Genomic DNA, 27,663 nt, shown 5'->3' with positions numbered 1-27,663 from the left:
GGACTGAGCCACCCAAGTGCTCTGACGCTGTTTTGAAATTAATAATCTGATGAATTTGTTAAGTAATCAGGAAATACGGTCAATATGAAAGTCTATAAGATATTTAAAAAAAATAAATGGCAAGTCCCTCTAAACCACAATTACAACAGAACAGTAAATAATTAAATAATATTTACTCTGCTTATGTTTTCATATCCTATTCCTTCTAACTTGTCTTCCTTGCTTGTTATACTCAACACAAACAGTAACACCTTAGCAGGCTGAATTACATTTAAGCTGCTGCCAGACATCATTTCAACCACTCAGAATCTTAAATTTTTTTACAACACTTATTATGGATTCAGTAACTATGATGTAAAACTGGCTGAGCTCTAAGACCCATCGCAGGCAGCAGACCAATTTCTCTCCTTTCCCTTGTCTGCCCCTGCCACGCTTGGGTGCCCCTGGCCCAGGCTGGGCTCACTTTTGAGTTGGCCTGGTCCATGCTTAGTTTGTTCAGGAGTACAGCCATGGACAAGCCCCAGAAGTGGCATCACTGCTTCATGTCAGGGTCCAGAACTTAAACTTGGAGTTTAGTGTGACCCCCAGACTCCTTTCCATGAAGGAAAGGAGTGCTGCCCCACGAAGATCCTGGATGTTGGCCACCAAGCCAGAGCCTGACGACCTGTGCCGAGCACCAAATCTAGGTGTCTGCCTGGGGAGCCTTTCTTACCGGAGCCGGCTGGGCCAAAGTCTGGTTGTCCTTGCCTGCTTTTTTTGTATTTGGGCCATTAAAAATGCTGGTAGGAAATCAACTTTATGTGCATGGACACAGCATGTTGAGTGCTTGGCTCCTCTATCAAGTAATGGGGCCAGGGCCAGGCTGTTTTGTTGGGGAGAGCAGTTTCCCTAGAGAGGAATTAGCTAGTGTTTGTCAAGAGGATTTATGTTTTTATTTATTTTTATTATTATTATTTTTTTAAGTTTATTTATTTTGAGAGGACAAGCAGTGGAGGAGGAGGAGGAGGAGGAGGAGGAGAGAGAGAGAGAGAGAGAGAGAGAGAGAGAGAAAATCCCAAGCAGGCTCCTCGCTGACAGCATGGAGTCTGATGTGGGGCTTGAACTTAATGAACCACGAGATCATGACCTGAGCTGAAACCAAGAATCAGACACTTAATTGACCCACCCAGGCGCCCCTAAGATTTAAGTTTTTTAAACTCTGTTTCCTATTTAATTTTCCTCTTTTGTCATTCCCTCCTCTTTATCTCATTGTATGACACAATGGGGCAGAGACAGGAAGAGACACAGAATCTGAAGCAGCCTCCAGGCACTGACCTGTCAATACAGAGCCTCATGTGGGGCTCAAACTCACATACTGAGATCATGACCTGAGTCAGTTAAGTCTGTCGCTTAACTGACTGAGCCACCCAGGCACCCCAGTATGGCACAGATCTTATGTTGCCTTTGCTGATTTTTTTCATTTCCCTTTTTTGAATGATTTGAATTAGTCCTAGATGAGCTATTTATGTAAGGGAGTATCAGGTGCTCTTTTCCCCCAAAGGAACTCTTCTTCTTTATGTGTGTTTTAAAACATGCTGTTTTGTGTGCCTGTTTTTTCTATGCGTGTATTTTTAACTTAGAAAAATGTAATTGAGGTAAAGATCTCATTCTTTCCCACCCTACCACTATGCTTAAGACTTACTTGTAATGGATCATTGATTTCATTGTTTGTAACTACTGCAAGGTATTTAATACCCTTTGTCTCCAAGTTTTATTTACACCCCACCCCCACTCCCATAATGGACCCTGAGAATACATCTTATCACCCTCCACTACCACAAAGGTGAACATTTCTGTACATATCCCTTCATAGACTGGAGTGAGAATGTCTTTGGGTAATGGACACAGGAGAGGAATTAGAGGGTCATGGGTGTATGTGTACTTAATTTGACTGAATACTTAATAATTGCTCTCTAGAATAACTATGCCAGTGTATACTCCCATCAGTTGGATATAAAGGTTTTTATATCTCCATTGATATTTGATACTATTCAGTCTTCTAAATTTAGCCAGCCTATTGGGTATAGAGTAAAATCTCATCGTTTTAAATACATTTATCTGATTAACAGCTGAAGTATCTCTTCATATGTTTGGTAATATTTTAGGTTTCTCCTGTAAGTTGCCTCTTCATGTTTTTAGCCCATTTTTCTATTATGCATGCACTGTTTCTCTTATTGATTGGCAGGTATTCCTCCTGTATTTTAGATTTTGTGCTCTTCTGATTTATACATGGCCAATATTTCCTTCCATACTGTAATCTGTCATCTTTGTCCGTGATGCGTCTTACTGTTGAAAAATTTTGTTGTGAGGTCATTGAACTAATTTTTTTTACTTTCTGATATGCTTTTGCAGTTTTGATTAAACTCTGTCACCTCTGCGTTAGGAGTAACCACCTGTTACTGTTAGAGTTTTTTACTTTTCACACATTTAGCTTTTAATTATCTGACTCTGTCCTTTAGAAAAAAAATTCATGGTAACTATTTCAGTGACAAATCAGAACATTGTGTATTCAGTATGAGTGAATACAGGATTCACAAAAGATCTTTGCATTTGGGCTTTTGTGGTCAACCCAGACCATGGGTCTATAGCAGTTAAAATGAAGTGTTTTTTTTTTTTTTAATTGTGGTGCAATAAACATACAACGTAAAATTTGTCATTTTAACTATGATATTTTTAAATTAAAAAAAATTTTTTAAGACTAGATTTTTTAGAGCGGTTTTAGTTCATAGCAAAATTGAGGGGAAGGCGTAGATATTTCCCATGTGACCTATTCCACACCTGCGTAGCCTCCCCCATTATCAACATTCCCAACCAGATTTGTACATTTATTACAGTTGAACCTACACTGACACTTTATAATCACCTAAAGTCCATAGTTCACATTATAGCTCACTCTTGGTGTTGTATGTTCTGTGGGTTTGGATGAATGTATAATGACATGTATCCATCATGTATCAAAAAGAGCATTTTCAGTGCCCTAAAAATCCTCTGTGTGCTGCCTATTCATCTCTCTTCCTCCCCTATCCCCTAGCAACCAATGCTGTTTTTACTGTCTACATAGTTTTACCTTTTCTAGAGTGTCACACAGTTGGAATCATACAGTATGTAGGCTTTTTACATTGGGTTCTTTCACTTAGTAATATGCATTTAAGCTTCCTCCATGTCTTTTCATGGCTTGATAGCTCAGTTTTTTGTTTTTTTTTTTTTAAGCAATGAATAATATGCTGTTGTCTGGATGTAGCACAATTTTAAATTTATTCACCTGCTGATGGATGTATTGATTGCTTCCAAGTTTTGGCTATAAAGCTGCTATAAACACAACCATGTGCAGGTTTTTGTGTGGATATGAGTTTTCAGCTCCTTTGGGTAAATACCAGGGAGCGCTCTTGCTAGATGATATGGTAGGAGTATGTTTAGTTTTGTAAGAAACTACCAAACTGTCTTGCTAAATATCAATACCCTTTTACCTTCCCATCAAATAAATGAGTTCCTGTTGCTATATATCCTTGCTAGCATTTGATATTTTCAGTGTTAATGGATTTGGGCCTTCCATATAGGTATATGGTGGTATCTTAATGTTTTAATTTGCATTTCTCTGATGTCCTATCATGTGGAGTATCTTTCCATATGCCTGTTTGCCATCTGTGTATCTCTTTTGTTGAGGTCTCTGTTACGGTCTTGGACCCATTTTTTAATTGGATTTGTTTTCTTGTTGAATTTTAAGAGTTCTTTGTTTTGGCTAACAGTCCTTTATCAGATGTGTTCTTAGATATTTTCTCCCAGTGTGTGGCTTGTTTTCTCATTTTTTTGACATTGCGTTTTGCAGAGCAGAAGTTTTTAACTTCAGTGAAGTTCAGCTTATCAATTATTTCTTTAATGGATCATGCATTTGGTGTTGTGTCTAATAAGTCATCTCCATACCCAAGGTCATCTATGTTTTCTCCTATGTTTTCTTCCAGATGTTGTATAGTTTTGCATGTACATTTAGATCTGTGATCCATTTTGAGTTAATTTTTGTGAAGGGTGTAAGGTTGGATCTGTGTTCTTTTTTTTTCCCTCCCTGTGGGTGTTTGGTTCTAGCACCATTCTTTGAAGACTGTCTTTGCTCCATTGTATTGCCTTTTGACCCTATTTATGTGGATGTTTCTTGGTTCTCTGTTCTGTTCCATTGATTGATTCTTTTGCCAATACTACACTTTTTTTTAAATCTTTTTTTGAATATTTTATTTACTTATTTTTAAGAGAGAAAGAGCACAAGGAGGGGAGGGACACACAGAGAGAGGGAGACACAGAATCTGAAGCAGGCTCCAGGCTCCAAGCTGTCAGCTCAGAGCCTGACATGGGGCTTGAACCCATGAACTGTGAGATCATGACCTGAGCTGAAGTTGGACCCTTAACCAACTGAGCCACCCAGGCGCCCCAATACCTCACTGTCTTGATCACTATAGGTTTATAATATAGTATATAGTACACTATTGAAGTTGGATAGTGTCATTCATCCAACTTTGTTCTTCTCCTTCAATACTATGTTGGCTATTCTAGGTATAGAATGTAAAGTCTCCATATAAAAATTTAGAATTGGTTTGTCAATATCCATGAAATAACTTGCTGGGATTTTGATTGGGTTAGCATTGAATCTATAGATCAAGTTGTGAAGAACTGACATCTTGACAATAGTTTTTGTATCTATGAATGTGAAATATCTTTCCATTTATTTGGTTCTTTGGTTTTTGTTCATGAGGGTTTTGTAGTTATCCTCACAGAGATCTGTATATTTTGTTAGATTTATACCTATTCACTTTTTTTAAGTGCTAATGTAAATGGTAATGTATTTTATTTTCAAATTCAACTTGTTCATTACTGTTATATAGTAAAGCAGTTGGTTTTGTATATTAACCTGGTATCCTTATCCTTTGCTATAATTGCATATTAGTTCCTGGCATTTTTTGTCTGTATTTTAGATTTTCTACATTAATGATAATGTCATTTGTGAAAAAAGAGTTTTATTTCTTCTTTCCCAATATGTATACCTTTCATTTTCTTTTTTTGCCTTATTACATTAGTTAGAACTTCCAGTATGATATTGAAATGGAGTGATTAGAGGGCACATCCTTGACTTGTACATGATCTTCGTGGAAAAGCTTTGAGATTCTCAGTATTAAGTGTGATGTTACCTCTGGGTTTTTTGTAGATAGTCTTTATGAAGTTGAAGAAGCTTAAGCTGCTTAACCATTTTAAAGTGTACAGTTGAATCCTTTATTTTGAATATGATGTAAATTAGAGATCCATTTTTTTTCTGCATAAAGTTTTCTCTGCAACATCTGTTAAACATGCTCTCTTTTCCCTAGTGATGTGTGATGCAGATTTCATCTCTTAACACAGATTTTGTCCTTTTGTTGTCTTAAAGTAATGAATAAAGCATATCATTCACTAAATAGTAATAAAAATAATAATCATTTAGACTTCTCAATTTCAGTTAATGCTCCCGAATTTTTATAATTAAAGTATGATGTTTGCTTTAGGCTTACATTAGTTGTTTTTTAAATCATGCCAAGGAAGTTTTTTTCCACTTCTGGTCAAATATTAGTTTTGTTTAGAAAAGGCAGTTGAATGTTAATAAATGCTTTTTTAAAAAAATTACTTGTATCTGTTGTCTCCTTTAAATCTCTTAATGTAGTGTTGTAAATGGAGTTCTTTACACTTGAACAAAATTTGTATTCCTAGTATAAACCCTGCATAGCTATTTTATTGTAGTTTTCAGTGAAACGAGATGTTAATTTTTTTATTTAGCACTTTAAGATTAATTTATTAAGATTGGCCTCTAGTTTTCTCATGTCCTAATTTAATTTTGATTTTATGCTTTTCATCTTTTAAAAAAAATAACCTCTGGAACATGGAAATTACCTGCTAATTACAAGGTTAGTTGCCTTTGTCCTCAGATCTATGTAGACCAAGTTCTTTTTTTAAAAAGAATTTTTTTTTGTGGAAGCACAGTGTACACACAGATTCACTATTTTAAAGTAAGATTCATATCATAAATGTACAGCTTGCTGGATTTGAATAAACTAAACATACTGCTGTGTTGAGTACCCAAATCAAAAAATAGAACATTAGTGGAGCTCTAAAATCCTTCTATGTCTTCCTTCGAAGCACCATCATTCTGACCAGGAGTAACTGCTATAGTGATTTCTGGCAGCACAGATCAGTTTTTCCTGTAAATTGGAATCATTTACAATGGAATTGTATATTCTCTTGTGTTCAAGGTTCTCTCCATGTTGTCACAAGTAGTTGTGAGTTATTCTTGGATATATGTTTTGTACTTTGTAACTGTGCTGTAAACTGTATTAATGGGCATGTGGATAGTTTACAGTATTTCCTGTTTTGAATATTTCTGCTGTGAATATTTTCTGGTTTGTCTTTTGGTGGATATAAAAATCGTGTTACTCCGAATGTGGTTACCAGACTAGTAGCATTGATGTTACCTGCAAACTTCTTAAAATACAGAATCTAATGCTCCAACCAAAAGTACTGCATCAGAATCTACACTTTAACAAGATCCCCAGTGCACATTACCTTTATAATTGCGTGATCTCTAGATGGAAGACTCAACATTGGTGATTTATTTATTTATTTTTCAATATATGAAGTTTATTGTCAAATTGGTTTCCATACAACACCCAGTGCTCATCCCAAAAGGTGCCCTCCTCAATACCCATCACCCACCCTCCCCTCCCTCCCACCCCCCATCAACCCTCAGTTTGTTCTCAGTTTTTAAGAGTCTCTTATGCTTTGGCTCTCTTGTACTCTAACCTCTTTTTTTTTTTTTTTTCCTTCCAACATTGGTGATTTATAAATGTTTAGTCTTTGAGCTACTTAGGATAATGAAGGGGATTAGAAGTTAGGACAGCTGGTAGCCCTAAAAAATGAGAAGTTGTTTTAGAACTCTTTGCCACAAAGTCTTTCTCATCTTCCCTTAACCTTTTCACCTTGCATTAAGCAGATCATTTCAGAGGAAGGTTGGAAGATCATAGAGGACTAGAACTCATACTGAAGTCCCATAGTTGTTGGTACTTTTGCTTGGTTCAGTATGTGAGTTGTTGTTGTTTTTTTAAGTTCAAAATTTGCTCCTCCTTCCTGGATCTGGTCCAAATGTGACTATATATGAGATATATTCTTTGGTCACTGGGTGGGAATTGCTTTCATTAATCTGATTTCATTTTAAATGGAGTTTATTTTTATTTCTTTTGATTTGTTTTGATAGGGTTCAGAGCACTATAGAAAAATAGCTATGCTTCATCATTTATTTATATTATGGACTTCTGTACTGATGTTTTTCTTCCTATGTATTTTGTTGGGGATTGAACTGGATAAAATTCAGTGATGGCACTTAGTTAAATTTCTGAAAGTGAGAGCAGTAATCCCTAAAATTACTAAAGAAAAATTAAACATGAAGACAGTATGAGTGGGGGAGAGGGACAGTGGTAGAGAGAGAAAGAATCTCCAGCAGGCTCCATGTTCAGCATGGAACCCCACATGGGGCTCAATCCCACCATCCTGGGATCATGACCTGAGCTGAAAGCAAGGGTCAGACCCTCAACTGATGGAACCACCAGGCACCTGTTTTTTTTTTTTTTTAAAGAAACTTATTACATATGTACACTGTATACTATATTTAAGATTGCTTGAGTTTTACAAAAATGGTAACTTACTATATATAGTCTTTTTCTGCAATTTGAATTTTTCACTCAGTTTTCTTTTTAAGTTTTATCCATGTTGACAGTTGTTTTGGTCCATTTATAATCATACTCTTACATGAATACACTACACATATACAATATATATAATTCTGTATAATAAATTATAGAACATATTTACATATGTAATACTCTTGTGTGACTGTGCCACATATTTTTATTCTCTTACTGATGCACATATGAGTTGTTTCCTTTTTGCTGGTACGAACAAAGCTGCCATGAACATCCCTTAAATTGCTAAGTATATGTTTTTAAGTCATAAATTGTGTTGAGTTATATCATAGACCTATGGAGGTAGTTTTTTCTTTTTAATATGTTGACGTTGTTAATTACCTTTTGAAGACATTGTGATGTTAAAATGCCCTTGCATATGGGGAAAAACCCAAGTTGGTCATAATGTTTTGTCTGTTCAGTTTCCTTTGGGGTCGTTTTGCTAATAATTGTTTTGGAGATATTGCATCTACTTGTGAGAGTTTTCCTTGTCATGTCAAAATTATGTTCACTTGGTAGAATGGGTTGGGGAATAATTCCTCTATTTCCGGGAATGGTTGTAGAAAATTGAAATAATTTGTTCTTTGAGATTTGGTAGAGCTCACCTGTAAAACTGTTTAGGCATGATGTAGAGATTTAAGTATTGATTCAATTTCTATATGACAGTTTGTTTATCCAGAGGAGAAGTTAATATACTTTCAAAAAGTATACTCTTTTAAAATTAGGATTAAGATTGATTTATAGCTTCACTATAGTATACGATTTGTTCTTGTTTCCCTATGTCTTTGACTGGTTTTGTTATTAGCAAACTTAAAACTGTTTTCCATTCAGTCATGTGGTTGAAAAAAGCTATTTCCTTCCTTTGATTTCCATTCTGTTTAGTTGAGTAAGCTTTAGTTACCATTTATTTTTCTTTTGGAAAACTCCCTTAGATAGGCTACTAGGCTGTTTTTCTTATTGATTTATATAATTCTCCTTTGTCCTGTGGGTGGTACATTGGAATGGCTTAAAATTTGTGTACCACCAGATGCTAATTTGGATTTGCTTCAAAATGTTAATTGCTTTAGAAATGGATGATGGACCTTCTAGAAGAGATCATTTCATGAGAAGTGGATTTGCTTCTGGGAGGAGTTTGGGAAACAGAGGTAAGTATCTTTGTCTTTCATTAAAACTTCTCAACTGTTGAATGGTAGAATGAATAGAAACTATTATGGCTGTTGAGCGCAAAGCTAAATCTGTTATAACTCTCTGCAGAGTAGACTTTGAGGTAATGAGTTTATCATTTTTTCAACTATGAGTGTTCTTTTTGCTTTTTTTTTCCTTTTCTGGGATAGTAGGAGATAGTTCAATTGATAAAAATAGATTGGTTAGATTGATTAAAGATAGTTGCTTTACAGAGCTGCTACTTAATGTGTTGATTATTGATTTCCAACAATTGGCATGGGAGGAATGTTGGTAAAAACTTCACAGATGAGGGTGAGAAGAACCTGTTTTTTTTTAAATTTCTCAAGAAAGACAGCACAGAAGGATTTCTCTTAGGTCATTAATATTAAGAGGTTATTTTCCCAGTGTTGAAACTTTTCATTGTTATTTTTAGATCAACCGTGTGATCTGATAATGACACAGCAGAACACCTTACTATGGCTCATTTTTAGAATTGTTATTAAAATGCTGAAAGTATTCTTTATGTTTTAGTATAGTGTGATAAAATATGAGAACCTCCAATTTATTTAAATATCTTTATGACCATTTATTTCTTTTACAAGATGCCATAAATAAGGGCTAATTGGTAGTTTTAAATACACAAAACATTTAATCTTGAATTCATTAGATGTTGAAAATTCTTGTAAGGATTTTTATTCATTGGAAACTAAAGGTGTGGCATTTCATTTGATATTTGGAAAACTTAATTTCTTGTTTGGATTCAGTTAACATAGTTAACATGTGGATCTATATTTTGATATAATTTGGAAATAATTATTTAAAAAAATTAAGTTTATTTATTTTGAGAGAGAGCATGAGTAGGGTAGGGGCAGAGAGAGAGAGAGGAGGGAGAGAGAACCCCAAGCAGGCTTGGCGCCATCAGCACAGAACCCAGTATGGGGCTCAAACCCATGAACTGTGAGATTATCACGCAAGCCAGAATCAAGAGTTGGATGCTTAACCAACTGAGCCACCTAGGTGCCCCAATTTATTCCTTAAATATGCACATATATTCTGTTTTTAAAACCTTCATAGTAAGAAGCATTGATGAATAAAAATCATGTAATCTTGCCAAGAGGTTCAGGTGTGGGTTTTGTTAGTTATTACTAACATTAGAGATAATATCTTAATATTACACTTAGAGAAATATTTAATATTGGATTTATTTTAAAACTTTATTTTTGAGTAGATGTTTTTAAATCCCATTTTAGAATAGATGAGGTGATACTTTTTGATGTAGATTTCAAAATATTATTGAAAAAAATCTTTTTAAAAGTTTAAATACTTTATTTTTATCAAAGCCAGAAATGTTTTGAATTAACTATTTTTAAATTTTCAAGTTCAGAAAGTATACTTATATATCTTGTTAAAGTTTTACATTAATTGAATGTACTTTTTTTCTCTTTTTTTTTAATTGAAGTATAGTTGACCTAAAATATTGAATTAGTTTCAGGTGTACAATGAAGTAATTCATCACCTGTGTGGGTTGTGCTATGCTCACCACAAATGTAGCTACCATCTGTTACCATACAACACTATTAACAGTATCATTGATTATATTCCCTATGCTGTACTTTTCATCTGTGTGACTTACTCATTCCATAACTGGAAGCTTGTATCTCTGAATAAAAGCTTTTTAAATGAGAAAAACACCACTTAGACTGTTTTTACTACACGTTGTTAATTTCATATGGGTTAGGTTGAAAAACAAACTTATCAAAACTCTTGGTTGAATGTTAATACTTAAAAAAGTTACCATTGTACCACATACAATCTTGGGAATTCATAGACCCATTAATATAACTCCTTTTCGTTATTGTTAACCCGTTATTTTAGTTTCAACCTCTGTGATATTTTTTTCTTAGAACTTGCATAGCTAGTAATTTGTTTTTGAAATTGTCTCTTAATTGCTTATAATACAGCATTGATCCCCTTTTTATGTTCTATAAAGTATAACATAAATAGCTTTAACTTCTTGAATCACACACATCTTTAGAATCTGATGAAAATATGGATAATTGCTCTTACGCAGTTTTGCACGTGGCTTTAGAAGTTTTGCAGGTCCTTTAACTTAGTTGTATTAAGATATTACACAGATAGGTAAGACACAATTTATGAAGACCATAAGATAACACTTTAATTTTTCTAGTGATAGTGTGAAGTGGCAGTTTATGTTGTTTCAGATGTCTTTTGTTCTAGTGTTTTGTTCTAAATAACCATGCTTCTTGCCTTAGCACCTCTGCCCTCAGAAAGATTAATGTAGTGATAGAGAAACACATGGAAAGAAATAAAGTGGTAGTGTGCTGTGGGAATGTGGAGAAATGATTGATGATGACGGGAAGTCTGAAAGAAGACTTCTTCAGATGAGGTTGCTTTTGAACTGGGGTTTTGAAGTGTGAAAGGAATTTTGGTAGGAAAAAATAGGAAAGCAGGGAATGCCTTGCTGAAGTATACAGGAAGGTACAAAGTATTAGAAGTTCACAGTGTGGAACATGGGACATTGTTTGGTGTGAATTAAAATGTTGAGGGGCGCCTGGGTGGCGCAGTCGGTTAAGCGTCCAACTTCAGCCAGGTCACGATCTCGCGGTCCGTGAGTTCGAGCCCCGCGTCAGGTTCTGGGCTGATGGCTCAGAGCCTGGAGCCTGTTTCCGATTCTGTGTCTCTCTCTCTCTCTGCCCCTCCCCCGTTCATGCTCTGTCTCTCTCTGTCCCAAAAATAAATAAATGTTGAAAAAAAAAATTAAAAAAAAAAAATAAATAAAATAAAATGTTGAGAGCTCAGTGTTATGTGGTAGGAGATAAAGTTCAAAGATAATATGAGTAAAGACGCTGGAAGAGTGGAGAGGTGATAAGGGGAGTGGCAGTCACAGCTTTTATTTCTTTATTGCCTAGTTCCTTCCTAATTTGAATTTTAAAAGTGGAAAGATTGAGAAGTTTAAATGTTAACAGAATAAATAAGTAATAAATAATTAAAAAATCGTACAAGAATGTAACATGTTCAGTAGCATGTAACCTTCATACAGGGGCATAAGTTTAAGTAGCTGGCTCTATACAGGGTGAGGTTTCAATATACAGAAAATCACAGTTGAATTTCCTCATTAAAAGTCAGGAAAAGTCATTCATGAAATAACAACTAATAGAAAGCTGTATTTCACCAGTAGTATATTTATGGTTTTACCTTAGTATTAAAACTTACGAATTTTTTATAAAAAGTTGAAGCATATTATATCTTTATAAGTTCTTATACTTGTTTCTCTCTATCCTTGGAGGTACCTTTACCCTAAAGATTCATTTAAAATAGGGACACCTGGATAGCTCAGTTGGTTAAGCATCCAACTTTGGCTCAGGTCATGGTCTCACAGTCTGTGAGTTCGAGCTCCGCGTCGGGCTCTGTGCTGACAGCTCAGAGCCTGGAGCCTGCTTCAGATTCTGTGTCTCCCTCCCTCTCTGCCCCTCCCCTGCTGGCATTCTGTGTCTCTCTCAAAAATAAGTAAACATTAAAAAAATAAAAATAAAAATTATTTAAAATAAAATTAAATAATTTACTTAAAGGTTTTCTTTTTTTTTTTTTTTTTTTTTGTTTTTTTTGAGAGAGAGAGAAAGAGCATAAGCAGGGGAGGGGCAGAGAAAAGGGGATACAGAATCCCAATTAGGCTTGGCACCATCAGCGCAAAGCCCCACACAGGGCTTAAACCCACAAACCATGAGATCATGACCTGAGCCAAGTTCAAGAGTGGGACATTCAACCAACTGCACAATCAAGGCACCACCTGAAGACTTTATTTTTAAGTAATTTTTACATGCAACATGGGACTTGAATTTACAACTCTGAGGTCAAGAGACCCAGCAAGGTTCCCTCCTTTTTTTTTTTAAAAAAGATTTTATTTTTAAGCAATCTCAAGGAGTCCTTTAATTTCTAGTCTTTGATGGCACAGTTAGTTATGTGTTTTAAAGAGTTTTAACTCTGTCTGAATTTTCAGATGCTGGCGAGTCTAGTAAAAGGGAGAATACATCCACAATGGGTGGCTTTGGAGTTGGAAAGAGTTTTGGAAACAGAGGTAAACTGCTGACGATAATCTTATAATCACAATTTGAGTGAGCCCTAGTTTTTTTTTCCTGTACTCAAGACTCTTCCCCTGTGGCCCCCAGCAAGAGATCCATCTTATATACTTCAAAAGGTAAATTTGAGTTGAGCAAAGAACCAGTAGTAGCTTTGAAGTTACATTTTTTTTTCTTAAAAACTAAAAACTGTATATCAGAACTGGAGCATAACTTAAGATCAAGACTGATAATGTGAAGATGGACGACTTTACCAAGCATTTTGGAAACCAGACAGTTGAAGAGGGTTGAATGTTGGGAAAGGTCAGTTGTGGAGGGTAGTAGATAGATTATAATCCTTTCTGAACCAACTTAAAAGATTGCAAATACTGACATGAACTAAATAACTGAAAACTTAGGTTTTATGGAATATGCTATTTCTGTATAGATTATCTTTATTTGGAAATTATGTATCTTTTCAAGGAAAAACTCTTTTCATCTAATTACACATTGAAGCCATAGGGTACTTACTTTTATATCATAATTGTGTATTAGATTTCTGTGTTAAAAGGGATGTTAGATTATTTTGTACGTGAGATATTAAGTGACTTTATATATACATTCTGCATATAAATTTAATACCTGTCAAAGTGATTAGTCTCTGTATTGCAGAAGCCATCATTTAATATAAACATATTTTATAATTTTGCTTAAATACTGATTGACAGGCATCTTATATTGACATTTAATTTTAAGGTATATTATTCCATGAATATCTTTGCACTAAAGATAATTTTAGTAAGATTCAACATTTAAAAATTTTATGAAATATTACTGATAGATCCTTTTAAAATTAATTTTAGAGACATATCTGTATGTTCCAGAGACATGTAAATCTACGTACAGGTTTTTATTATATGAGAAATCTGAAAGTAGAGTTAAATGAAAGATGTAAAAAAAACTTGCTGAAAATAAAAAATGTTAGAAAAATTTCCTTATTACTGAGATGGGAAAAATTACTGATTATTGGATTATAATTGAGTAATATTGTCCTCTGGCAAATGAAGAGATTGAAGGTTTTAAAACATTCGATATTTTGAATAGAAAGTATGTAGTGTGTTATGTTGATATATAGCCCTAGTTTGACCATATAATATAGAAGAATATATGACATCTGAGATGCTATAACATTGGCTGACATTTTACCTTAGTTAATTGACACAAGGCAGAAATTGTTACCCAACCCATGTGAGTTTTAAAAAAAAATTTTTTTTTTTTTTTTAACATTTATTTATTATTGAGAGACAGAGAGACACAGAGCATGAGCAGGGGAGGGGTAGAGAGAGGGGGAGACAGAATCTGAAGTAGGCTCCAGGCTCTGGGCTGTCAGCACAGAGACTGATGTGGGGCTCGAACTCACAAACTGTGAGATCATGACCTGAGCCAAAGTCGGTTGCCTAACCAACTGAGCCATCCAGGTGCCCCCCAACCTGTGTGAGTTTTTATTCAGTATTTATATTTATAGTTCTGTGTAGTTTATCCTGTATTAAAGGGGCATCATAACAAGTAGCACTTGTTTTGCTGTTTTTTGCCCTTTGTCTTTTGGTTTGTTTACCACAGAGATACAGGTAATTGTTTTCAGAAATTTGCAAGTTTAATTTTCTATTTTGTATAGGTTTTTCAAATAACAAGTTTGAAGAAGGTGATAGCTCTGGTTTCTGGAGACGTAAGTTTAATGTTTTTTGTAGTGGCTTTTAAAATTGAATGTTCAGAGTACATTCTAAAGGGAAGACTAGGATTAAGTGTCACAGTGGTTTTCAGTTCTAATTTATTCAAACCCACTTTCATACAGCAATTATAACCAGAGCCCTGACCAAGAATTCAAGGCATCCTAGTTTGGCCTATTGCCATTTGACTTAGTCTATGAGGTACAACTTCTGAATGGTTTGCTACCTTAAGAAAAAGGGGATAATAGAAAGAACAAGTTAAGAATCAAAACTCCATGTCCATATACACATAGAGTTTGGGACATGCAGATCCCTATTCAGACTTACATAATTCTTGACAGTGGAAAAAGATTCATGAGTATGTAGATGACTGCTGCTATCAAGGCATTTCTATCAAAAGTACTGACACACTGGTTTGGAGGAGTAAAGAGAATGATGAGAGTAGAGTAGTGTTATCAGAAGATAGATTATAAAAATTAATAGTGCTTTCTACTGATTAAGTAGATTTGGATGAGGCCTTGGAACCTGTATTTAAAAAGCCTGCCTGGTGATCCTGATGTCATTTTGTTTGGTAATCACTTATCTATGGAAACATAATGACATAATACATTTTGGATTTGCAACTTTGTTTCCTGGCCCTGCTTTGTGACCTAGTTAAATGACTTAGAGCAAGTTGCTTAATTTGTCAGAGCCACAATTTGCTATTCTGCAGAGTGGAGGCCATCATATTAAAAGGTTGTTAGGCAAACTTAATGAAAATGTGTGTGAAAATATGAAGTTTAATACCACACACATTCATGGTAAACAGTAAATGCCATCCATCTTCATGATTTATTTGAGACCTAATCTTTTTATACTCTTAACAGTGATTCTCAAAATCAATACCAAGCCTAGAATGATCACCTTAAAACCTGTTTGGAGTTAGATGGGGTTTTAATATCTCTAATAAGACTGTTTCCCTAAACTGTCGTCAGTCTCATCCTGCCTAATTGTCTCTGCATTTTTTCATATCTTATTCAGATGAAAATGTACATAACATAGAAGTAATATTTGACAGAAGAAAAAAAACCAATTTTTATTCTTTTCCATTTTTGTTCTACCTAATCTCCCATTTTTAAATCAGTTAATATTTCAAGATCATGTTCACCTAACCAATTTGTGCTTTTGAGCACAAAGTCCAGTTTCTCCTGGCACCTGAGAGAACTTGTTTCCTCTAAAATGGTCTTCTTTCTTCTGTTCTCAAGCTTATGTCCCCTTAAAAAAAACAAAAAAAAAGAAAAACCAAAAAAACCCCACATATATATGGATTGAAATCTTTTGTTCTTACAGTTGTTGTTGGCAAGCCCAGGAACAGATTTTAATATCATGATAGAAGCTATTACTCTGCATGCAAATGAATAGCATCTTTTGTGGTTGTTATTTGCCCTGCAGTCTTGTTTCCTCTAGCTGGTATAGCTTTTATCTATTGATAAAAGATGATAATACCCATTTCATAAGGTTTTTGTGAAGATTTAAAAAGTTAGTACATATTATTCATTTAGAACAGTGCTAAACTATACTGAATTCTGTTATTACTATTAATTTTTAATAATTTTATGTGATATTTATATAAAATGCTATATGTGACATTTTTGCATACTAATAATATATATTTTATATGTTTTATATAATCAATGTATTATGTGTTATTTATGTTTATATGTTTAAAGTGTCTTTATATTTTATTTAAGTTACATATTTTATACAGTTTTAGTGATTTTTATGTAATTAATAATATAATGTGGTCATAGCTGATGTTGGGATAATCTCTCTTTTTTATCCTTGGCTTTATCTTCTAACTCTACAGTGATTTTATTTTTTAACTTTTTAAAATTTACATCCAAATTAGCGTATACTGCAGCAGTGATTTCAGGAGTAGATTCCTTAATGCCCCTTACCCATTTAGCCCATCCCCCCCCACACCCCCTCCAGTAAACCTCTGTTCTCCATATTTATGAGTCTCTTATGTTTTGTCCCCCTCCCTGTTTTTATATTATTTTTGTTTCCCTTCCCTTATGTTCTTCTGTTCTGTCTCTTAAAGTCCTCATATGAGCGAAGTCATATATTTATCTTTCTCTGACTAATTTCACTTAGCATAATACCCTCCAGTTACATCCACGTAGTTGCAAATGGCAAGATTTCATTCTTTTTGATTGCTGAGTAGTACTCCCTTGTATGTATGTATGTATGGTATGTATGTGTGTGTGTATGTGTGTATATATACATATACATATATATATACATATATATGTGTATATATATATATACACATATATATGTATATATATGTGTATATATGTATATATGTATATATACATATATACATATATATATACATATATATACATATATATATACACACATACACACACATACATACCATACATATATATATATATATATATATATATATATATATATACACACACACACACACATACATACCATACATACCACATCTTCTTTATCCATTCATCCATCAATGGACATTTGGGCTCTTTCCATACTTTGGCTATTGTTGGTAGTGCTGCTATAAACCTTGGGGTGCATGTGTCCCTTAAAAACAGCACACCTGTATCCCTTGGATAAATACCTAGTAGTGCAATTGCTGGGTCATAGGGTAGTTCTATTTTTAGTTTTTTGAGGAACCTCCATACTGTTTTCCAGAGTGGCTGTACCAGCTTGCATTCCCATACAGTGATTTTTTAAAATAAGTTGTTATTTTGAAATAGTCTAAGACTTACAACAAGTTAGAAAGTTAGAGTTAACAAGTTAGAGTGTTTCCTTCACCCCTCTGCTAATATAATTGTGCCCTTCACCCAACTTCTCCTAATGCCATTAGCCTATTTTAATTCCCAGTGTGGTCAAAATATAGGTTTATTTTAGGGAAATAATTGGACAAAAATAATGTGAGACTTCTTTCTCCTCACTTCTCAAATTAATTCATAGGTTGTTTTTTTTTTCATATAAGGCAATAAGTGTTAGCTGTCATCATTATTCCAGGGTGTGCTAACCTTTCCCCAATTTTTTCCTTCTTGTTAAGTTCCCTTGTAGTATTAAATCCTGCTTTCTAGAAAGTTGTCTGGTAGTTAGATTGTTCTTAAGGAATGTTTGGTAGTTGTTGACTTCATTTCAAGTAGGAGCCTGCAGCAAGAGCTCTGGGTTATTTATTATAGAACAATATTAATTGTTAAATTAGCATTTTTGCAAGGAACTTAACTGATAGCTTCTAAGCTGTCTAGCCACTTGATGACATTACTGTGACTTAAACTTCTCAGATTTTAAACATTTCATGACATGTATAAAGATCTCTTGAAGCCATTTCTTTATTTCCCAAATGTGGCTTTGTTGGAGTTTTCTAGAAAGAGTTTTGTAAAGTTATTACTAAAGGTCATATTAGTAACATTTTTAAATTTTGAAAAATTAATCTTTTGTTGCTCTTACCTATTCTTTCAAAATAAACATCTCTGGGGGTGGGTTCTAGGAATTTCCTTTTAACCACTTTCTAGCTTATTCTTAGCCTTCAGTGTAGTTATTCTCTATTTAAAAACTGTGGTAGTGTTATTTGATAATGTCACTAAAAACAGAAAAGATGGGATATCTGCAAATTCTTTCATTAGGATGATTAGGGAAAAGTTAGCATTAAAAAAAGCCTCTAATGTCTGAGGTTTATTAAGAAAGGCAAATTACAGAAATATTGATAGCATTATAAAAAAAATAGCCATGTATTTCTAGTGACCTATGGCCTACATTTCGGAACCACTTGACTACTTAATAGTTTAGATGTTTCTGAAACCATTTTTAGTCATACTGACATTTTGCAATTCCTATTTTTTGGCTTGTGTGTGGCACTTGACAAAAAGTGAGTTCTCAATTGTATGCTTAACATTTAACATTTAGATATATTAAATGATTTGTATAGGGAGTTAACTGAATAATGTCTTTTTATTTGTTGCTAAAATTGTTTCAAGAATTAAAATGTTATTTTAAGAAAATATTTTTTCACTAATTTGTCCTGTGACAGTGCTATTTAGATATTTCACCTTTAAACTTAATTATTTAGATACTATTCACATGTTAAATTTTTATTCAAGAATCTAGTAATGACTGTGAAGATAATCAAACACGGAACAGAGGATTTTCCAAGAGAGGCGGTAAGGACCATATTTTGGAACAGTTTGTACTTATACTTTCTAATGTCATTGGGTTTCTTTCCCTGAAGATCTCCAGAATGTGCTATGAAGTACAGAATCGGGACTATGAGTTCTGGCCATTCACAATATATATGAACTGGGATGTCATTGTCTCTGAATAGAGTATTTGGAGATGGGGGAAAGGGAAGAAATTGTAGATTATTCTTTGTTCAAGTCTGGCGGTGCTCTATCATACTCTGCTAATCCTGCCTCTGATGAAGTTGAGGTGAGATGGTATAAACATTACCATGCTTAATTCTTGATAATCCATTTATGGGTAGACATGTGGGTTTTATTTTTGATATTTCAACAACACATAGTGAACTTATAAAATGGATAAAAATTACTGAAAATCCTTACATTAAAAGATATTAAATCTCCTTATATTAAAAGAGTTTATCCTTAGGAACTATATAATAATCAGATACATTAGTATTTTCACCATAACTTGGGAACGGCTTTTTCCTTCCCTATTGAATAGTTAGCCCACGCTCCCTAGTGAAGCTAGGACTTGTGGACTTCAGTATAACCTTCTTAGGGCTGTGAGGTAGGGAGGAATTTGGTGGTGAATGAGGGATGGCTATTTATCTCATAAATTGAATTTTTTAATGATAATTGCAGGGGGACATGTAATAATGGCAAGGATATTTAAGTAAAAGCCAGACTCCCCTTTTAGAATTGCTTTTCCTTTAACAAGCAATTTTAACACTTAATATTCCTAAAGTATTGCTCTTAGTTTTAAATTTTTGGTTGTTTTCTGCAGAACAGTGAGTATCTTCCTCACTATTCTCTTTAAATCTACTTAACTCATACTTATGGGATGCAGTCAGAAGCCAAAAGCTCTATGTGCTTGATCCTGGCCTATTGACTAATACAGGGTGACTCACAGGGAAACAGTCATTTTTGGGTATTCCTGATCGCTGTTCTTTGGAGTTGTATACATTTGAAGGTAGGGAAAGCGTGCACATGGTGGTGAGTAAATACAAGTATGTGTGCATAAATAGAAGTGTATTTAAATTTATATTGAAATATGACATAAAGTACCAGACGTGTGCATGCATCATACATGTTCATAGGCATCCAGATCAAGAAGTAGAAATTACTAGCACCTCAAGAGCGCCTTTTATGATCATATTCACTCAGTAGCAAGTTGCCCCCCACAGGGGTAATTTGTATTCTGACTTTTGGCGGGACAGATTAATTTTCTCTGTTTTTGTACCTAATATAAATGGAATCATACAACATGCTGTTTTGTCTCCAGCTTCTTTCTGCTTAATGTGTTTGTGAGATGCAATCATAGTGTTGGTTGCAGTTGTAATCATTATCATTACTATATAGATTCTTTTGTTTTACTGTTGTGCTGTACAGAACAGTACATGGCTGTTGGGATGTCTTCCAATTTTGGACTATTTTGAAACTGCTGCTGTGGATATTCCAGTCCATTGCTTTTGGTGATACTGTTATATATTCAGAAATAGAATTGTTGGCTCATAGATTTTGTATATTTTTTTTACTGTCAAATGTTTTCAAGATAAATATACTGAGGTACACTCCCACATCCTCACCTCACTTGGTATTTTCGTCTTAATTTTAACCATTCTGTTAAGTCTGTGGTAATATATTTCATTGTGGTTTTAACTTGCCTTTTCTTGATGGGCTAATGTGCAATGCATCGTATGTTTACTGGCGATTTGCACATCATCTTTTGTGTAGTGGTGATTGAAGTTTTTTGCCACCTTCTTTTGGGGTGTCTATTTTTACCTTTTTATTTGCAAATTAACACAGAAAATTTGCAAGAACAATAAAAATAACTCTTGGATAACATTTATATTTGGAGACTCTTTGCTCCCTTTAAAGTAATGGAGATACTGTCTTCTCTTTTTCTTGTTAAATTTTATTTTTTTAGCTTCCACATTCAGATTGTGATTCATCTGGACTTCATTTTTTATATGGTGTAAGATAGGGATCAAGGTCCATTTATATTCCCCATAAGGGTGTGCAGTTGATCCGGTATCACTTTCTGAAAGACTTTCCCTTCCACTCTCCACTGCTAGGCTGCCTTTGTCCTAAATCACGTGCCAGTATTTATGTGGAACTATTCCTGGACTTGGTTCCTTTCCATTGGTCAGTTTCTGTATTTTCACACCTTTGCCATATAGCCTAAATTAGTGTAATTTCATAATATGTCCTAATATCTGGTAGTGTAAGTCTTCCAAGTTTATTGTTCTTCAGTATTACTTGGGTTATTGTTAGTCTTTTGCATTTCCATGTGACTTTCAGATTCAGTTTATCAATTTCCAGGAAAAAACTTAATGGGATATTTTGGGGATTGCACTGAATCTGTAGATTAGTTTGAAGAGAATGGCCATCTTTGCAAATATTAGTGCTTCCAATTCCTGAATATCCCCATCGTAAATCTTGAGTTTTTCCTATGTTTTGCAGTCTTTCCTATACGTCTTTCTTTACTTTAGTATTTGATATTTTGTGATACTTATGTTTATTTATCTAATTTGTCATATAACATAAGCTTCACCATTTTGAGGTATATAATTCAGTAGTTTTAAGTATATTCACTGTGTTGTATGTCAAATCATCACTCTTTAATTCCTGAACATTTCCTTCTCCCCACTCCCCAAATACCTTGTGCCTATTAGCAATTCATCCCATTTCCCTTTTATCTCCATCCTTCAGCAACCCAACCACTAACTGACTTTCTGTAGCTATGGATTTACCAATTCTGGACTTTATGTAAATGAAATGATATAATATGTGGTTTTTTTGTGTCTTCTTTACTTACCATGATGTTTTCAAGGTTTGTCCATGTTGTAGCATGTGATGGTACTTAATTCCTTTTAATGGCTAATTAATAATTCACAGTGTACCATGTTCTGTTTGTTCATCACCTGATGGATTATTGGGTTGTTTCCACTTTTGAGCTATTATGACTAATGCTACTATAAATATTTGCGTACAAGTTTTATGTGAACATGTGTTTTCATTTTTATGGTGTACATACTTAGGAGTGAAACTGAAAAATTGTTTCCTACAGCAGCTGCACCAATTTACATTCCTTCCAACAATGTAGGAGTGTCCCAACTTCTCTGTATCCTCACCAGTCTTTGTTATTGTGTGTCATTTCAGTAGTAGTGATCCTTGTGGGTGTAAAATGGTATCTCATTATGGTTTTGATTGGCATGTCCTGATAACTGTCATAAGACATTTGCCCTTTTCTGTCTGGCTTAATTCACTTAGCATAACGTTTTCAATGTTCATGTTGTAGTATATATCAGAACAAAGAACTTTTCTTTTTATGGTTGAATAATTATCCATTGTATATATAAAATGCTCTTAAGCTCGTATGAACATTCATATATGTTTATCTGTTGGAGTCGTTGTTTTTGCATCTTTGGAATATATGCCTAGAAGTGGAATTGCCAGGAGATGGGACTGAAGTAAGTTGAAATATGCCACAGAGTTCACCGTTCTGAGAATCAGCTTAAAATATTCTCTGGGTTACTGCAAGTCTGATTAACTTTCATTTTGGAAAATTTTTATTCTGACAGTTTTTGTCCATTTTTTTTCTTTTTTTGGAGTAGCAGAATATGGAGTTTGTTACTTTGCCATTTTTGCTGATGTCATTGATCAATATCATTTAAAAATTTTCATTTTGTTTCCTGGTATATAGAAATATAATTGAATTTTATATATTGAAGGTTGAGTGACCTCACTAAATTTATGGTAAGTACTTTTTTAAATGAAGAAAAGATGTTTATATTTCTTTTACCCGAAGTTTAAATGATTTATAAAGTTACGCCTTTTTGAGGATTGTTACCAGACATCATTAAGAGCTGTAAGAGTTTGTCACCTGTCCCTTACGAAATGCAGAACGCACCTCACGGAAGGACTAATGTGTCACCTTTAAAAATACATTAATGTTGGGGCGCCTGAGTGGCTCAGTTCGTTAAGCGTCCGGCTTCAGGCTCAGGTCATGATCTCATGGTTTGTGAGTTGAAGCCCTGCGTTGGGCTCTGTGCTGACAGCTCAGAGTTTGGAGCCTGCTTTGGATTCTTTGTCTCTCGCTCTCTGCCCCTCCCCCACTTGCTCTCTGTCTCTGTCTCTCTCTCTCAAAAATAAACATTAAAAAAATTAATGTTATTTATGAAAAGTGACTTTTAAAGTGGTAAATTTTGAAATATTTCAATAACTCAGAAAAGCACAGAATATTCTGTTACAAACACTTGAATACCACTACCTGGATTTAACAGGAACATTTTGTCATGTATATTTTGTATATAAAAAGATACATAATTGTTGGAAGATTCATCTTCCCTTAATATTTTATATCTTCTTCTTCCCAGAGTTAATTTAACATTGGTGTGTGTATATATTCCTATTCATACTTTGATAAAAATTTATTATACCTTTTTGTGACTTATTTTTAAGATTTTATTTTTAGGTAATCTCTACACCCAACGTGGGAATTGAACTTAAAACCCTGAGATCAAGAGTTGCATGCTCTACTGACTGAGCTAGCCAAGCACTCTCCCTCTTTTTGTGACTTTTTTTATTCCTTGTTTTTAAAGATTTATATGTTGAAAGTGTAGATCTAGTTCATTCATTGTAACTTCTGTAGTGCTTTACTTACCTTTTAACCTCTTTATTTAAAAACAAATTATTTTTATGACCATGTGGGATACATAGTGTCCCTACCTTCAAACAAGAAGGTCATGCAGATTTTTAATTGTTATGTAACATCCATGCTATTTTTACCTCAAGTTATTAGACTTCTTACATAACTGGAAATTGGCATTAGTTACAGGAAAAGGAAAGCATCTTCATTTAAATGTTTGTGTTTCTCTTGTGTACAGAATTATTAAGCTTTGGTACTGGAAGTACTGAGTCATTTTATAATCGTTGGCTCAGCAGAGAAGATAGTTTTGAAAAGGAACCAAATTGAATTTACAGAAAGCAGTAGTGATTGGGAGCATAATGAATGGATTAAACAGATTAAAGATGAGTAGAATAAATGAGTCCATATAGAGATCTGAAGAAATTCTCTAAATTTGGGAATGGAAAACATGAAGATATCTTCTAGGGAAGGTAAAATAAGAAGCTCTGTTACTCTAACATATGTCTCTATATCTCCTGAGGAAAGAACACAGAAGATGAAAGAGGGACGGGAAGAATACTATTCAAAGAATAGTTCAGAGACTTTTCTAGAGTTAAGGAGGCACAAGATTACAGAGAGAATTAAAAAAAAACTTACACCCCTATATGTGTATTGAAATTGCAAAATTATGAAGATAGAAATATTTTGAACTATCAGAAAAAATACTGATCCACCTGTAAAAGAACATTAGATTGATAGCAGAACTTTTGTGCGGTTTTTTTTTCCAATAAAGTTAGAGATCAGAATAGAGGAGTATGTAGAATTCTGAGGAGAATAATTCTGAATCTGAACTGTTATATCCAGAAAATTTAGTTATCAGAGAGAAATAATACCATTGAGATAAAGACAGTGTTTAGTACTGTCATACCACTGAGGAAACAACTACTAAATCATATTTACTAGTAAGAGGAAACTGCAACAAGAAGTAGGAAGCAATGATGAACAAAACTAAATAAATACACATTTTAAAAATGGTAAGCATCTTGGTAAGCCTAAGTAAGTATTGCTTGTAGAAGATAGTAATAAATGATGGTAATTAATTTAGGTGTTTTAGAAACAAAGAACCAACATACTAACAAATGAAAAGACTTTAGTTCTTTGTCACCTCAGTAGGAAAGAAAATGGATTGAAACTAATTTCAGGATTTCTTAAAAATGGTAAAACTGAAAGATAATAAGAAAAAGTACATAATGTATAACTCACTAGTGGAGGAAATCCAGTAGAAGGGCAAGACTTTGTAGTAAATAGACAAGGTTGAAGATAATTTATTTTTTAATTTTTTATTAAAAAATTTGTTTTTGATATTTATTTTTGAGAGAGAGAGAGAGCACAAGCAGGGGGAGGGACAGAGAGAGAGGGAGACCCAGAATCTGAAGCAGGCTCCAGGCTTTGAGCTGTCAGCCCAGAGCCTGATGCGGCACTCAAACCCACGAACTGTGAGATCATGACCTGAGCTGAAGTTGGATGCTTAACTGACTAAGCCACCCAGATTCCCCTAATTTAAATATTTATAAAATATTCATGGTGAGATTGAAGGATATCAGTAAAGGCATAAAATGTAGCATTTGGGAAATCTAATAGAAGGACAGAAAGAACAAAAAAAGTTGAAAAAAACTAAGGAAAGAGAAAACACAAAAGAGGATGAAAGAAGTAAGAAATCAATGTCAGTAATCATAATATGTGTATAGTTACATGTATTTCAGTGCAGAGTTGCAAATAAAGAGCAAAATGTCAGTCCAATATGAACCCCCAAAAGCTGGTATAGAAATAGGAGACAAAATAGACTAAAGCAGACCTATTAGGGATAAAGAAATAATTACCTAATGATAAAAGGCATGTTCACTGGGAAAATATTACAGTTTGGAACATGGTTTGAAATCTAACAATATATTCTTATGTATATAAAGCAAAAGTAGACATAATTACATGGAAAAAAATTGCAAATTCTAGTTAAACCATTAATCTTAGGTTTAAACCATTTTTCCGTTACAAACTGATAGAATGAGCAGACCAGAAATGAGTAAGACTATAGAGACTACAGTAGATTTGAATACTAGTTATTAAGCCTGATTTAATATTTCTGTTTGGAATAATACACACCCTTCTTTTACACATTCTTTTACAGCATCTAGAAAATAGATATAATTTTGCCATAAATTAAGGCCAAAAGCAAGTCTCAAAATATACTGTTAATACTTGTTAAAGTATTCTGAAAACAGAAATCCATAATGAAAAGCCTAACCCTTGTGGTTTGGAAACTGAATTTCTCAATTTCTGAAAATTCATATGGAAATAATAAAGTATTTAGAACTGAATGGACAGTAAAAACATCAAAACTTAAGGGATACAGCTAAAGCAGCTGACTTTTTGAAGAATGTTTGTAGTCTTAAATGCATTGAGTAGAAAAGAAATTAATGTATTCAACTTAAGTAATTAAAAAACTCAGTAGAAGGAAGTTAAAAAGATAATAGACATGAATGAAACAGATACAGTGGAGTGTTATTCAGCACTAAAAGTGAATGAAGTATGCATCAACAAAAAGTTGAATAAAAGGAAGCAAGATAAAAAATACATATTCTATAAGATTCCATTATATAAAGCTCAAACACAAACTGAACAATATGTTGCATAAAGATATGCACATAGTTGGTAAAATTAAAATAGGAGCAAGGAAATGAGAAACAATTCAGGATATTGGTTGAGGAAGGGGGAAACATAGGGTGAAAGACTATAAATGGTCTCCCTAGGTCTTGGGAATATTTTTAGCTAGTTTTTTTTTTTTTTTTACTATATTTATTTTTGAGAGACAGCATAAGCTGGAGAGGGGCAGAGAGAGAGGGAGACAGATCTGAAGCAGGTTCCACGCTTGTCAGCACACACCCCGACTTGGGCCTTGAACCCATGAACTTAGCATGACCTGAGCTGAAGCTGGACTGGGCCGGACCAGCTGAGCTACCCTGGTGCCCTGGGAATGTTTTTAGTTTTAAGCTGGCTAGTAGGTCTATAGGTTTTCATTTTATTATTCATGTGCTCACACCGAAGTAACATACCTTAAAAAGAAGTGGGTCAAAAAAATAAACTGTTTCTTGAGAAGAGATAAACTCTAACAAGGTTTATTCAAAGATAAAGAGGCACAAATAAATTATTTAGAAAAGGTGGATATAAGTATTGATAAAGAGATTGTTGCTAGATTGAGGAATCTAAGTTTGAGGTTGTAGATGTATCACCATGAATCTACCTTGAATTAAGTCTGCCCTATTTTATAAATAGGCTTTAAAAACACATATAATTCAGTATCAAGAAATACAGGTAGAATTTTTACCTTTATTGAGAAGTTTGTTTGTAAATAGTGGCAAGTTCATAAACTGAATCTCACTTTATTTTCTGTCCAGTTGACGTTTTGGTTTTGAATTGACCTCGTTCTGCCTTAGGTGGGATCATATGTTACTTGAAATATTTATACTGATTTTTGGTATTTAATTGAATTTAAAGTGTATAGTAGGAAATCAGGCTTTATATATGTCTATATGTCTCTGCTTTGAGTAAGATGTTTTACTGTTTTCTGTAAAGAACAAATGTAAGCCTAGATTTATCTAATGCTTCTGTGCATTGTAGAAATGTTGTTAATGATACATTTGTGGTAATTTTTAGTGTTTTGCAAGTGACAGTTTTTTCGTCAAAAAAATTTTTTTTTTCAAATAAACTCTTCATCTCGATGTGGGGCTTGAACTCAAGACTCTGGAATAGAGTCACAAGCTCTACTGACTGAGCCAGGCAACTAACTACCTCTGGTTATTTTTCGTTTTGATTCTCAGAAAGCAGTGGGTTTTTTCTTTTTTTAAATTGTAGCTATATCTGTTTATGGTAGTGAAGTTGAACATTTAATGTTTATTTTTAACAGAGAGAGACAGACAGATTCAGGGACAGAGCATGAGTGGGGGAAGGGGGAGAGAAAGAGGGAGACACAGAATCTGAAGCAGGCTCCAGGCTCCGAGCTGTCAGCACAGAGCC

General features: G+C 34.0%; 1 protein-coding gene across 8 annotated transcripts in view; it reads left to right on the top strand.

The window, feature by feature from the left end:
• DDX4 (DEAD-box helicase 4) overlaps positions 1 to 27,663 on the top strand; it is an 89,400-nt gene that overhangs the window by 23,432 nt on the left and 38,305 nt on the right. For 3 of the 8 annotated variants that reach the window (XM_086700795.1, XM_086700787.1, XM_086700833.1), the window contains 4 exons: positions 8,852 to 8,929; positions 12,967 to 13,044; positions 14,700 to 14,750; positions 18,885 to 18,944. In XM_086700795.1, the coding sequence (XP_086556921.1) occupies positions 8,852 to 8,929; positions 12,967 to 13,044; positions 14,700 to 14,750; positions 18,885 to 18,944 (267 nt within the window). Of the gene's footprint in view, positions 1 to 8,851; positions 8,930 to 12,966; positions 13,045 to 13,113; positions 13,165 to 14,699; positions 14,751 to 18,884; positions 18,945 to 27,663 lie in introns of all 8 variants that reach the window. The other 5 variants (XM_086700815.1, XM_086700809.1, XM_086700801.1 and 2 more) reach the window with 4 other exon arrangements.

This window comes from Puma concolor, chromosome A1 (genome assembly GCF_028749965.1).
Source record: "Puma concolor isolate L17-30 chromosome A1, mPumCon1.1.hap2, whole genome shotgun sequence".
Classification (NCBI taxonomy): Eukaryota; Metazoa; Chordata; class Mammalia; order Carnivora; family Felidae; genus Puma; species Puma concolor.
Note: the sequence above shows the minus strand (reverse complement) of the source record. Positions and strands in the feature narration are given on the sequence as shown.